Source organism: Puma concolor, chromosome A2, assembly GCF_028749965.1.
Source record: "Puma concolor isolate L17-30 chromosome A2, mPumCon1.1.hap2, whole genome shotgun sequence".
Taxonomy (NCBI): domain Eukaryota; kingdom Metazoa; phylum Chordata; class Mammalia; order Carnivora; family Felidae; genus Puma; species Puma concolor.
Genome location: NC_141668.1, coordinates 15,634,221 through 15,649,082, shown reverse-complemented (window position 1 = coordinate 15,649,082; position 14,862 = coordinate 15,634,221). Strand labels below are relative to the sequence as shown.

At 37.5% G+C, this 14,862-nt stretch overlaps 1 protein-coding gene across 4 annotated transcripts in view; it reads left to right on the top strand.

Annotated features, from left to right (window-relative positions):
• The window catches only part of UBN2 (ubinuclein 2), a 90,981-nt gene that overhangs the window by 39,531 nt on the left and 36,588 nt on the right, over positions 1-14,862 (top strand). For all 4 annotated transcript variants that reach the window (XM_086688937.1, XM_086688921.1, XM_086688931.1 and 1 more), the window contains 7 exons: positions 588-658; positions 6,021-6,150; positions 9,442-9,560; positions 10,067-10,180; positions 10,765-10,908; positions 11,634-11,684; positions 13,791-13,833. In XM_086688937.1, coding sequence (XP_086545063.1) covers positions 588-658; positions 6,021-6,150; positions 9,442-9,560; positions 10,067-10,180; positions 10,765-10,908; positions 11,634-11,684; positions 13,791-13,833 — 672 coding nt within the window. The remainder of the gene's footprint in view (positions 1-587; positions 659-6,020; positions 6,151-9,441; positions 9,561-10,066; positions 10,181-10,764; positions 10,909-11,633; positions 11,685-13,790; positions 13,834-14,862) is intronic.

Below are 14,862 nucleotides of genomic sequence, written 5' to 3'. Positions count from 1 at the left end.
TGTCTGTAGAAAGTGAGCCATCTGCTTTCTGTTATGTTGGAGATCACAGCAGTAATTAATAAAGCAATGGATAGTCAAAATGCACAAGATACTCAAAGCACGAAAAAGTCTTGTATTTGGGATGCCTGGGTGGCTCAGTCAGTTGAGCATCTGACTTCAGCTCAGGTCATGATCTCACGGTTCATGGGTTCGGGCCCTGCGTAGGGCTCCGTGCTGACAGCTCAGAGCCTGGAGCCTGCTTCGGATTCTGTGTCTGCCCCTTTCCTGCTCATGCTCTGTCTCCCTGTCTCTCTCTCTCTCAAAATTAAAACAAGAAAAAAATTTTTTTAAGTCTTGTATGTATAATTTTGTTAATTTATAAAGATTGAGAAAAATTAAGTACAGATATAGAAAACAGTGGTATATATGCTAAATTTGTTTCAACACTCTGTAATTGCCTACTCATGTCAGGTACTAAACTGAGTATGGATGATCCAAAGGGAAGTAAATCACAGTAGCCTTACCCTTTAGAAGCTTATTCTTTCCTAAATAGATATGGAAACAAATAATGTGTTGAAAGCGGTATTGACAATCCTATGTTTCTCTAGGCTGCCAAACTTTTTGATGAAGAAGGAAGGAAAAAATTCTTTACACAGGATATGAATAATATTCTTCTGGAGTAAGTAATTCTCTTCTTTGATTAAAAAACCTAAAAAATTATTTAAACTTTAAGAACTCATTTAAAACTATAGTTGATTACAACTTTACAGGTTGAATACTATTTTAGATTTAAATGTATTTTTTTGTCACTTCCTATGAAAGTGTCTTTCTGGAACAGCTCTGAGTGGTCATATTAATTTTGGTATATTTTCCTTCTATTTTCATTCAGACTTGGGAAAAATAATTCCATTGGTATCTAGCAAGGTTGTAGACAAACATTTGGAGACAAATGGAAAGTATGGTTTAAAGAAGAAATTCTGGTTGTGAGGTAGGAGAGAGGCAGTGTGGAGAAGAGAAAAGGAAGAGTGGGAGGGGGAGGCTGCAGGCCGACATATGATACAGATTGTATTGAAATTAGTGACAGTTTTTACTCTCAGCTGGAGTTTGATACTAACAAAGCTGCACATTCTAAGTTTGTGGCCAACTAAGCTGTCCTTATAAACCTAACGGCTTGTGAATTCTGACCATTGGTTATAGCATTTGAGTGTGTAATTAATTGCTGCAAGCAGAACTGGGCAAAAAAACAATCCTGGAGAAAACAGCACACGTTACTCCTCTTTCACGAAAATGATGTATGCCTGCTCTTAGTGGTTCAGTAGTGTTATATACAAAGAAACAAGGAGTGTTTCCACTACTGTGTGTGAGGCTTGTCTTTTAAATATACAATGAAGGTAGTTTCTCATATAAAAGATGATGGATTGGTTTGTTTTGATAACTGTTTTTAATTAAGTACAATCTCTCTTTTCTCTGGAATACTTAAAAGATCTTTCTGGTCCCTCATGGACCCATGAAACACCTAACCTAGTATGCCACCGGTATGGTGACAGGAATTTCTTGTTCCTGTTCTTCATTTTAGCCAGGGATTTTCAGACTGATTCTGTCTGCCTGGAAGCAAGGCAAATGTTTCCTGTCTGCACCAGATCCTTTTACCTGGCTCCCTTTTCACCCCAGATTCAATGAAGAGTGTAACCGTTACTCATCAGAGCTGTCCCAGATTCCACAGTCAGGAATCTGACTAGCTCTTCTTTTTCTTGCCACTTGAGAGCCCTAAGTTTACTAGAGCAGGTCCTTTTCCTGTGACTGAGACCATTGTTTTTTATTTTACTCTTCTGTAAGAGGGACCCTCTTTTTCTCTCCTGAGAGAAACAAAGGACCATCCTTGGGACCTAACATCTCAAATAAGGAGAATATCAACATTCCATTAACAGGCTTCTCTCTTTCTTGCTCTTTCTTTCTTTCTTTTTTTAAGTAATCTCTGCACCCAATGTGGGGGTCAGACTCACGACCCCAAGATCAAGAGTCGCATGCTCTACCCACTGAGCCAGCCAGATGCCCCCACCACCCCCAGCAGACTCCTCTTAATCTCTCCATGTCTGTCTTAAATCCTCTAATTTTTTTGGAGCCCTATTTTTATTTCACAGAGTGTGCCTCCAGTTCTACAAGCCCTAGTGCTCAGAGTTTATTTTTTTTTTTTCCCTTTTAGTCACTTATTTATGCCCCCCTGGCCTCTGTTCCCACTTTCCTAAATATCCCTGATTTCTTTGGACTGAGTTGATCTTCTAAGGGCATATGGCATGTGATTATTTTGAGTAGTAAATTCCCATGAAATGATTCACATGTATTGGCTCTGCCTCACCATTGCTTCTTTATGATGGGGAGAAAGGGAGGTAAGTTTATTGGAATAGGGAACGCTTTTTCTTTTTGCCTAATTGAGTTTGACTTGGATCAATAAATATACAGCATGCTGACTTGATCCTCCCCATTTCCTCCTTTACCTCAAGCAGACATTGCTAAAATCTTAATGCTCTTTGCCTGTGATCTCAATCCAACCTGAGTTCTGTTCAACAGATGCTCTAGGAAGGTACTACCAATCCCAGTGGACACTTGCGGTGAGCCCTGTTGTCTGCCATCTCATTGTTAGACGCTCCTTTAAGGAGCTCATGAATGAGTATTGACTTTTGAATCTCAGTATGAATAGACTTATCAGTTGGTCTGTCTGTCTCACCCTCTCTGACATAAAGGAAAGTTACCAAGTGAGGGGGTTGATCCTCTGCCACAGCTTTCCTTAACTCTCTTGAGGGATTACTTTGCATTTGGAAAAACGAACTTGGAACCACATCTTTAACCTATGCCACACCAGGCGTTCTTTAGGTAACACTAGAACCAGCCCATCTGAATAAAGTCATTCAGGGAAGGAGGGATCTTTTGAATTCTTGCTATAAAATAAATTTTCAATTTTCAGTTTGGGTTACTGCTCCCTAAGTCTTTCTTCAGTTACTAGTTTCAGTGGTTCTGTTATATGGATAGTATTGGTAGGGTATCTGAAATAGTTGAGGAAAAATTCAAGAAATTTACTAGATTCCAGGGGCGCCTGGGTAGCTCAGTCGGTTAAGCGTCTGACTTCGGCCCAGGTCACGATCTCATGGTTCGTGAGTTCGAGCCCCGCATTGGGCTCTGTGCTGACAGCTCAGAGCCTAGAGCCTGCTTCAGATTGTGTGTCTCCCACTCTCTCTGTCCCTCCCCTGCTCGTGTGCTCTTTCTCTCTCTCTCAAAAATAAATGAACAGTAAAAAATTAAAAGAAAAAAAGAAATTTACTAGATTCCGAATTTATTTGGACTTAGGTTTTCTTTTACTAGTGTTTTTAAACTGATTGACTAAGATATGTATTCTGTTTTGTTGGGTTTTTTTTAATGTTTATTTTTGAGAGAGAGCATGAGCCGGGGAGGTGCAGAGAGAGGGAGGAAAACAGAGGATCCAAAGCAGGCTCCATGCTGTTAGCAGAGACCTCGTCATGGAGCTTGAACTCAGGAACCGCGAGATCATGACCTGAGCCAAAGTTGGACGCTTAACTGACCGAGCCACCCAGGAGCCCCTGTGTTCTGTTTTTTAAAAAGAGGGAGAAGGGTGCCTGGCTGGCTCAGTTGATAGAGCATGTGACTTGGTCTTGGGGTCAAGATTCCAAGCCCCACATTGGGTGTAAAGCTTACTTAAAAAACAGTTATTAAAAAGAGGGAGTTGATGGGATGGGAAGATTTATTTATGTATCAGTTATGGTGAAATGATTGTATTTCTAGAATTTTGTGTGAAAATATAGGTAAGACTAAGCATTCCTGAGCCAGAAGAATCTTTTTTATAAAGTTGGCCATTGCTTCAGCTGTGGATTCCTATGTTGTGTTTCTTTGAGCCTTCTTCAGAGGCAAATGAGAGCCTTGTACATACAGATGGGGGTATAAAAGTGGGTTTCAGGGGCGCCTGGGTGGCGCAGTCGGTTAAGCATCCGAATTCAGCCAGGTCACGATCTCGCGGTCCGTGAGTTCGAGCCCCGCGTCAGGCTCTGGGCTGATGGCTCGGAGCCTGGAGCCTGTTTCCGATGCTGTGTCTCCCTCTCTCTCTGCCCCTCCCCCGTTCATGCTCTGTCTCTCTCTGTCCCAAAAATAAATAAAAAACGTTGAAAAAAAAAATTAAAAAAAAAAAAAAAAGTGGGTTTCAAACTTATATACTCAGGAAATCCAGTGTTTGTCCTCCAGTGCATTATCAGCAGGTGGTCCCAGTATATTTTTATCCATTTAGAGCCTGTAGTAATCTCATGCTTATAATTTATTATCAGAGGGTTGAGACCCAGTCATTGTAACATTCTTGCATGGATATCTGCTTTGGGGACAGACTTTACATAAAGAAGGAAAGAAAAGACAAGAAACCTGGTAGAGAGAAGGGGTCAGACTCAGGAAAGTTCATTGCTTTGGGAGAACCTTTATTTTTCTGAAATGTGAAAATACCTGAAATTCAAACTTTGATTGGCATGTGTTTTTAGTCATCTGCAGATCCTTTTTAAGACCTTAGAAGATTGTAATTCTTAGGAAAAAAAATAAATAACTGTATGAGGGATGTGTGTTTAAAATATACTGCTGTCAGGTAGGATTTTGTATATATTTGTGATAGACCAGTATAGTCTGTAACCTTAAGGGTTAATATGCTTCTCTGATTTTTCCCTAGTATTGGCTTAGCAGCAGGGAGTCAGTTCTTCCTGTTTTTGAGTTTCGCCCTCTTTGGAAACCACTTATTTTTTTAAGTATGTCACTGAGTCAATCTATTCTTAATTGAAATCTCTTACTACTTGGAGTTTCTATTTTATTTTCAGCCTCAACTACCGTTTAATAACAGGGCAAGCATAGAAAGCATCCTACCCAGAGTCTAGACTTTTAATAAAGCTTCACGCATAATTTATTTAACCAAATGTTTATACACAGAACTCATGACAGTAATGGTTGTTTCCCATATGATCCTGTGCATTTGACCTTCTGGTTCTTATAGATCCTAAACATTTTTCTATTTGTATATTGTATTTGACTTCTTTAATACCAAGCGTTTTCTCTTGCCAATGCTAAGAGCATAGTTTTCCACATTTCACTGTTTCTAAGTGATGGATATATTTGATAGGCAGGGTTTCTTCCCCAAAAGCTGTTAACTGAATCTATTTATGAGAATTATTTATTAAATCTATCTATACGTTGTCCTATCATAGAATGTGATGATTTGGATGTAGTTTGTTGCCAAGAGCTCCAGTTCAGTCTTGGCCTTCAAATTAGCATCTGTTCCTATCTTCCTACAATAGCAGCTGCCAGATTTAGTGTCTTCCATCTTGGGAGAAACCTCCGTTATTTCGTGGTAGACTTGTCCAGCTGGGAATATGGTGGCTGTTAAAACTCTTTTCCTTTTTTTTTTTTTTTTTCCCCTTCTTTAAATAACTATTAGGCTAAATACCCATTTAACAATTTATTTTTGATCTAAAAAACTAATTTATAAATGGAAACAGGAACTGAAGAATTGGAATAAATTGAGCCAACTATTAAGTATCTAATTTGTGCAAGGCAGGCATAATAAGGGAGACAAATGGATAAAACAGTCTGTATGTGTAGCCAGAAGAGCTTTACCTCTTCTGGATCTGCAATTTTTTCAGACACCTCTAAGGAAAAAATATTCTAAGAACTCATTGAAACTATGTGACTCTCTAGCTTAGCAATTGTGGTGGGGGGAGAGGGGATGTGAATATCTATCTCTTTGAGGAAATGAGGTTTTGGTTAATAATGGAGTTCCTATGCTTTACCCAAAAATGTAAGCTTTGTCCCTGTTCATCAAAAAATTAGTCACCAGACTACTTATGTTTATATAAATTCTCTGTATATTTTTTTCCTTGAAAAATACTGTCTAGGAAATCGTGGAAAGATAAAACGAGAGAAGAGTCATTGCTTTTACCTCCTTGCTTATGTATTAGTACCGAAAAGAAATTCTGTACTATTTATTTGTTGTTGTTTTTGTTCAGCATTGAGTTACAGCTACAGGAATTAGGCCCTGTCATTCGTAGTGGTGTCTACTCCCATCTTGAAGCTTTTGTGCCATGCAATAAAGAAACACTGGTGAAACGTCTAAAGAAGTTACATCTCAACGTCCAGGTAAGAAGAGGAACAATAATATCCGTATCTGGAGTTTTATAACCTATAAAGAGACTAGTTTCTATTTGGGGCTTTTGCATATTAGTTGCTTTATACTCTTAATTGTATGTATTGAATAACCATAGGAGATTATTAAAGGCATAGAAAATCTCTTGAAAAAAATTACTTCTCAACAGTTGAAAAGGCTAGACGAGAATGTTTCCTAAGGCGTAGATTCCTGGACTGGTAAATTAATGTCAGTTCCACAGGTGATACAACTTTGCCCTCAACAAATGTCTGACAGATTTATAACTCGGTTTTCTTATTACTGAAATGGATCTGTACAGATTTGTTCATGCCTACGTTACAAAAACTGAGAAAGAATCACAGGGTTACGTGTAAACTTGGAGATTTTTTTGTGTGTAATCATCCATATTTTGCTAGATTCTTCTCCCCTAAAACACCACCAAGTAATTATCTAAGTTTGAATGCTTCCAGTGGTCAGAAACTTATTTCATTATAATATCAGAAAGTTCTTCTGTGCACTGAGACATATCCAGGTGCTTTCCACCCTATTGGTCCTGATTCTACCTTTGAGTCCATTCATAAACCTAATTATTTGTCACCTTCATGGCTTTCATGTTTTTGAAAGCTTGTATTATGTCCCCTCCTTCACTTCCATATAAGGTGGTTTTCAGTACCTTCACTGCCTGATGATTTTTCCCTTATGATTTATTTGATTATTTATTTTTTAAATATTTGTAACTTGCAAGTAATAGGAAATAATGCAGTTTAAGACAAGAAAGGACATTTTTTTTTTCTATTAATAAAGGTATTTGATGGAATTAAAAGTACATACGAGGGGCACGTGGGTCGCTCAGTCAGTTGAACATCTGACTTTGGCTCAGGCCACGATCTCAGAGTTCGTGAGTTTGAACCCCACATCGGGCTCTCTGCTGTCAGCGCGGAGCCTGCTTTGGGTCCTGTGTCCTCCTCTCTCTTTCCCCCTCCTCTGCTCATGTGCACACGCACTCTCTCTTTCTCTCTCTCTCAAAAACAAAACAAAAGAAAACAAAAAAACAACCAGAAAGGGATGGGAACTGATAATTTGGATTAGCTCTTGTTTTTCTCTCCCTGTGTCTTATTTTTATCCTTTTATGTGCATCTGAAAATAAGATTACTTCATTCTCAAGGTTTTATATTATAGAAAGGCCACACACAGAGACTGACTCAACCCTCTCATCCCAATCCAAGTTTTTGGATCAGGAAATCTGATTATACTATGTTGGGTCAACCTAAACTTTTCTGGCCAGAGGTTGGGAGTCACACAGCACAACATGGCTGGCCAAGGGCCTCCATAGCTGATGGGGGAATGAACATGGTGCCCAGGACCACTAGTATTAAGAGCTGATTGGCATAGAATTCTTTATTATAGGTATTATACTAATGTTAATAAAATAACTCTTTTGAATTCAGAAACTGTAAGTTCTTTCTCAACGTAAAGCAGAGTAATCAACAAATGAAATTTACTCAAGGTCACAGATTTTGTGTGACCTGGCTCCTTTTTTTTTTTTTTTGCCTGGCTCCTTCAGACATTGACTGCTGGAGCTCACTGCCATACATTCAGGTGACAGACATGGGTACCAGTGAAAAAAGGAACTAGAGGCAGGAGAACAACTTTTCATACATTATAAAATATTTTCTAGGGGGCATTTCAGATTTGATGTTTGGTTATTTAATATTCCTGTTCTTCCTGTGGAAGAAGACATCTATCTTAACCTTTGATTTTCTTCATATGATTTTATCATGTATACTTTATTTATTTATTTATTTATTTATTTATTTATTTATTTTAATGTTAATTTTTTGAGAGAGAGAGACAGAGCATGAGCGGGGAAGGGGCAGAGAGAGAGGGAGACACAGAATCGGAAGCAGGCTCAAGGCTCCGAGCTGGCAGCACAGAGCCCGATGCGGAGCTTGAACCCACTGTCTGTGAGATCATGACCTGAGCTGAAGTTGGACACTCACCTGACTGAGTCACCCAGGCGCCCCTGTCATGTATACTTTTAATCCCTAAATACTATATTATTTGATTTTGCATGTTTTTGAGCTCCGTATGAATGGAGTCATACTGTCTCCATACTTTTCTTCTGCAGCTTGCTTTTTTACACTGAACATTATGTACCTCAGATTTAGCTATGTCTTTACCTGTGGAGGACTCCAGTTGTACTGCTCTACAGTGTGTACACTGCTCCATTCTGTTAATACATCCCAGTTATTGTGTCTTTTTTACGGCTGATGGATAGGTGGGTTGTTCCCAGGCAGATAGTCGCAGCTACAGAATTAGGAAGTGATCACCTAGGAACCCTGATACCGGACGTTCACATTTCTTTTAATAGGATTTTGTAGCAGACACTGTAACGTGTGCAGTAATGTTTGTTAACTGGTATGCATGAAAACAGTAAGAGTCTTCCAGTTTCCTCTTTCTCTTTGACCTTGACCGTGTAACTGCTTGCAGCGTAAGTCACAATTGGTAACAATAAACGAAAGAACAGGATGCCAACGTCCAGTCGGTTGTCACCCAAACCAAATTATGTGTTCTAGTGTTGCAAAGCAGTATCTCCTCTCATGGTACCCCATCAAAATGGGGATCGACTGGTAGTAGTCTGCATAGTGTAGATTTTGTTCTTTACTTAATTTTTTATGACATTTGAAGTGTCCATATAATTTCTTGGCCAAACGTGGGGCATTTTTAAAAATGTAAAGGAATACGTTATGTGTCAACTCTACTCGAATAAAACATTTTTTTTAAAGAAACAAGTGCAGGGGCGCCTGGGTGGCGCAGTCGGTTAAGCGTCCGACTTCAGCCAGGTCACGATCTCACGGTCCGTGAGTTCGAGGCCCGCGTCAGGCTCTGGGCTGATGGCTCAGAGCCTGGAGCCTGTTTCTGATTCTGTGTCTCCCTCTCTCTCTGCCCCTCCCCCGTTCATGCTCTGTCTCTCTCTGTCCCAAAAATAAATAAACGTTGAAAAAAAAAAAATTTAAAGAAACAAGTGTAAGGAACACTATTAATTATGCTGGGGTAATTACCAGGCACAAACTAGGATTCTCGTTGGCTTCCTGGGAAGTATGGTCATTCTAATTTTATATCCAGTGTGCCTCCTGAAGACTGAGTGCTGTAGAAGAAATGTCCATATTTAAATATGCTTACATTTTAAATCTGTAATTAGTGTCTTTTGAGAATCTGCTTGCAAAATAATTTTTTGTAAATGTATTTAAAAAAACTTGTAGTATTTTTTTTTCCCCCCTCAGGATGATCGTTTAAGAGAACCTCTGCAAAAACTGAAACTGGCTGTTAGCAACGTCATGCCTGAACAGCTATTTAAATACCAGGAGGACTGCCAAGCTCGCAGTCAAGCTAAGTGTGCCAAGTATGTACCTCTTCTGTTTGGACTGGCTTTTGCATTTGAGAAATATTTTTAGCTCTTAGGGATTGGTCTTATGTGGACTTTATCACCAAATAGAAATCCACATATGCCACTGAAACAGTATAATTGAATATTTTCTAAATGACACAACACTTCCCATTCAGTTGCTTTGATGTCAAAAGCAAAAGTTCTGTTGATCTAGTGGGTGGGTGTGATGAAAGCAAGAGCTGGCACTGGTCGGGTATTTCCCATGTCACCCAATTTAACTGGCTGAAGTCAGTATTTTCTGAACTCAAAGATAAGTAATCATGCCCTTAAATGACACAGCTTGAAGACCTAATTTACCAAACTACTTTGTGATGCTCTTCAAAATATTATGTATAAAGGTAGATTATTTACTCTGCCTTTTGAGTTAACATTCAGTTAAGCAATTTAACAGGTGTCTCTGGAGCATATCATAGGCACTGTTGGGTTAGAACTTCGCTTCATAAAATCTTTTTCATTTTTAGGTTGCAGACAGACGAAGAACGAGAGAAAAATGGATCCGAGGAAGATGATGATGAGAAACCGGGGAAGCGTGTCATAGGACCAAGAAAGAAATTCCACTGGAATGACACCATCAGGTAAAATTTAACCAAAGCCTTCACTTTTAACCAAATGGACAATGCGGAACTAAGGTTTCTAACAAAAAGAATATATAGTAAATGGAAGAGTAGATTGGCAGCAACCAAAAATTGGTGTGTAGGAAAAATTTATTCAAGAGAAGTTTGATTTGGTCCTGGTATCTTTAGAGTGCTCTCACTTTTATTTTCATATGCTACTTTCTATAAACTAATCTTCTAATTATTAAGTCAGTCATATTGGCTTCAGAAGGTGAAGTACTCTGTATACATCTGTAATCGGTCATCTTTTTTGACCAATATTTCTGTACCCCAAATAGAGGGTTTGGTTGCAGGACTATCCCTTTCAGTCTTTGGTGCCTAGATGAAAGGTATCAAAGGAAATTGTTTCATATTGGGGATTTGGCTGTAGTGCAATGAGTGATGTGTGTTAGAAATTATTTATCTTCATGTCATCTGAATTCTTGAGATAATATTCTTTATTATTGCTGTCAGATTTATGTGCTTAAAAAAATCTGTTTCAAACTTACTTTTCCACAATTTTGCAGTCAGATTTATATATAAATATATATTTTTAATCTGTTTAGAACTTTGTTATGTAACCTTGTTGAGATCAAATTGGGATGCTATGAGTTAGAGCCAAATAAAAGCCAGTCCGCTGAGGATTATCTTAAATCCTTTATGGAGACAGAGGTGAAACCATTGTGGCCTAAGGGCTGGATGCAGGCAAGGTAAGAAATATGACATCCTAGATTTTATTTTACTTTCTTATTGTTGCTGTGTTTAAAGATACATGTATAGAGACAGATATGTGACATTCATTTTGCTAAGAACCTAGTGTGTTTAGCGTTCTCTATAGTCCTCTCAGATGATCTCTGCTTTGAAAACTTCAGGCACTGAAAAGACAAAATGGTTAGTCACAGGGACGTGGCGATACAGAGATATAAAGGTGACTTTTTTGCCAACCACTTTCTCTTTTTTTGCACCTGACTTTGCTAATAGAGAAAATGGGTGGAGAGGTAGATGGCTATAAACTTTGGGAGGGGACTTCACATAGGTATCATGAAGATAAGCCTAGAGCTGAATACAAAATTGAGAGTGTAGAAATAGAGACACACAACCTTGGGTTCTGTTGTCAATAGTCAATATAGAGTGGTGTCTCAAAAATGCATAGTCGTCCAATTTAAACCATAAAGTGTTAAGAATGTTAAGATACGCAGCTGTCGCAACCAGTTAAATCAACAGAAAACATCTTTTGATCTGTTAAAAGATTTAAATAAATAAATCTTCTGTAAAACTCCCTGTAAGACAGATTACTGAATTTACTCTGTGCCATTATAACTTCCATTTGATAAATAAGCAAGTAATAGACTGTTGAAAACCATGTGAGTAAAATGAGAAAGTGGTTATCATTATCTGTTACACAAAAATAATTGTGTCCTTTTAACTTTTGCAGAATGCTTTTTAAGGAAAGTCGGAGTGTACATAATCATCTTACTTCTGCTCCGTGAGTAAAACAGACTCCATAGTTCTTCATTTGTTTTTACTCACATTATGTGCTTTAGTAAACAAAAGTACTATTTATTAAATGCTAGGCAACATAGTACTTAAATGTACATTTAGACGATCTCCATTTTACTACTGCCTTTTTTTCAAAAAGAATCATTTTTCTGTTGACCTGAGACCACATTTATCTGTTTAATAGTTCTCAGGCTAGTCTCCAAACACCTGAATCTATGCTGGCCTGAGATCTGGCGGCTAGGAGCCATGTAGACAGGAAGCCTCTGATGGTTTCCTTTGTTCCTGGGCCTTCTTCCCTCCAGTTATTTTGTGTCCTTTTTCTTTCCCTCTTAATGATGATCAGCATAGCTAACCTGTAGCTTTGTGCCTTCGAAGACAGTTTCTTACACATACCTACCCTGCCTTGCCTTGCAGAGTGCTTCATTCTACAAAAGTAATCTATTTTTCATGCCCTTCCCTTCTGTTCAAAACTGGGTATTTCCCTAGTGGTATGATTACTAAAGAAAAGCCTCTGATCCTGGTAGGCAGTAGTAAAAAGCTGGGGTTTTTGTGGTTATATTTTTGGGTGAATACTGGTTGACTCAACAAGAATTTTATATTTACCTACAACTTAGGGCTATTTCTCTGCACCATAGAAGTGTAATAGTAAGAGTTAATAAAATATACAGTTAGCAAGTCACTGAGAATTTACAGACCACTGTAATTCAATATTCTAAGCGGTCTGGTTAACAACTGGGTAACAAACTCTCCATCTCCTTGTGTACAATTATAATGGAATTTTTTACAACTCTTAGGAAGGACACTTTGTTAGTATACTATCAGAGTTATGTTGGGTTGATTGTGGTTTTTGGTTCTTGCTATTCTTGTTTCTTGAGTATAAATTTGGGATAAGTTTGGTTTCATACACATAGGTTTACTTTGTTGCTGGTGGTTTAATTATCCTGGGGTGGGGGGTATATATATATGTGTGTGTATGTATTGGTGTCAATAATATTTCTGGTCTTTAATTTCCCTATAGTTCTAAAATCACAAATGTGTTACAATTCAGGTATAAATAATTCATCCCTTTAAATCTAAAGCATATATTTACATAGACCCTCTCTTCAGTTTTTTAGGTGGCTTTATTATTATGACTAACTTGTGTTTTGTTTTGTCTTGTTTTGCTTTGTATCGGAAAGTACAAATCTATGGGATGTGTGGGCCTGATATCTTTTGCCCCAATGGTCTTTATCAAAAAAACTTGGAAAATTACTGTCGCCTTAATGAAGTTGTAGATTGGCAGTTTTAATCAAGATATTTGTTAATTTAATGGATGACATTTCAATTTAGTGAAGTAGAAATACTCAGTGTGAGGTATTTTAGCTTGTTAACCCTTTAGTTATTCAGCAGACATTTGGGTACTTTCTCCTCTTATGTAACACATAAGATTTTTGTCTTCAAACTTTTTCACACTGGTTCCCAAAGTTTCCAGGGTTGCATGGTATTTTACTTGCCTTTTATCCTCCTGTCATTTTGACATTTTTTATTTGAATTCTCATATTAAAATAATTTTCTTTAAAAAAAAGAATTTTATTTTTTTAAATAATACCTTATTTACAAGTTCTTGGCATTGGTTCTTCTCAAATTATGGTTTAATTTGAGCTTGAGATTTCTTGAAGATCTATTTTCTTATAAAAAATTATTAATTCTTACCAGTTCTTTGAAGTGGGTCTTCTCAGGCAGCTTTGTTACCCTATCTTCAGTTATTTTTTTAATTCTATTTTGATTATTTACATTTAATTTTTAAAACCTTTTATCATCTACCATTCATATTTTGCTAATGGTTCAGCCTTTCTTCCAGTTAATTGAAATTGGAGGAAATGTTGCTGTATATTCATATATAAACTGAGTGTGTGTGTGTGTGTGTGTGTGTGTGTGTGTGTGTGTGTGTGTGTGTATACACATATATAAATACACACATATGTATAGTTCCTTCATAGAATTTTCCAAATAGCATAAGAAATTATTTACCCATGTAATGGCAAGATTAGAATTTCATAATGAGTGACCTAATTGCTACTGAAATGACCTCCTTTTTAATCTGTTGTCTTAGGGCAAAGAAAAAGGTGATTCCTGCACCTAAACCCAAAGTGAAGGTAAGTATTGAACCAAATCTTTAATTGGTCATAATTGAGGAATGTTGAAATACATTCATAAGATGAAAAGGATATATGGTATTTATCATAGATCAATAGGTAGTGTACTCTTAAGAAGAGTGTTTTTAAACTTTGTAAAAATCCTAGAACCCCTGTATTTCCAAGAATAGATGACTGTGTGGTAGTGGGAAATTTGCACACATTAATTAAATTGTAAGATTTAACCTCATACAAGTTAGAAACACTATAAAATATAACAAATATCCTTTAAAAGCACAGCTGAGATTGCAGATGTATAAGAGAAATCCCAAGGGCCCAACGCAAAGAAGCTACCAGCGTGTTAATATGTCTTTGAAACTTTGGTTGCCTGTAGGGGTACTTGCTGATTTTCATCTATCACTTTATGATTTATTTTCAAATTTCTTCTCAGAGCACAGGAGATAGGGTTTTCTTGGGCTTATATAGATTAAGAATTAGACTGAAACTCTGCATGAACCCGGACCTTCAGAGGGTAACACCTTTGGTAAAAGAAAGAACTAGAAAAATTCACTCGCCAGCAGAAAGTAAGAAACTTGTGTGTCTTGGCCTGAGTCCTAGATTAGGGGAAGGAAGTCCTCCCTGAGAATTTAAGGAGTTCAGGAGTTTAATTTATACTACCTGCAAGATCTGGGAAATCCTCAAACTTTGAAAATAACTTAAAGGAATTAGTATTAACCCAAGGCAATTGGCAAATCAAATTTTCCTTGAAATAATGCAGTCTCATAGCAGGCTTCAAAGGCTTGCCACATATATACTGTGTCAAACATGAGCTTACAGTCTGAAAATACAGATTACACAAGGAAATGAATGACTATGAGTGAGAGTCAGCAGAAACATCTGACAGAATTAGATCCCTGAGAGGGCCAAGTGACGGACTTACTGGGTTTCGAACATAAAGGAATTTAACTTGTTTAATATTCAAAGAAGGAGAAGACAGGATAAAAAATATCACAACAGACAAAGCAATTGAAAAAGAACCAGGTATAATCT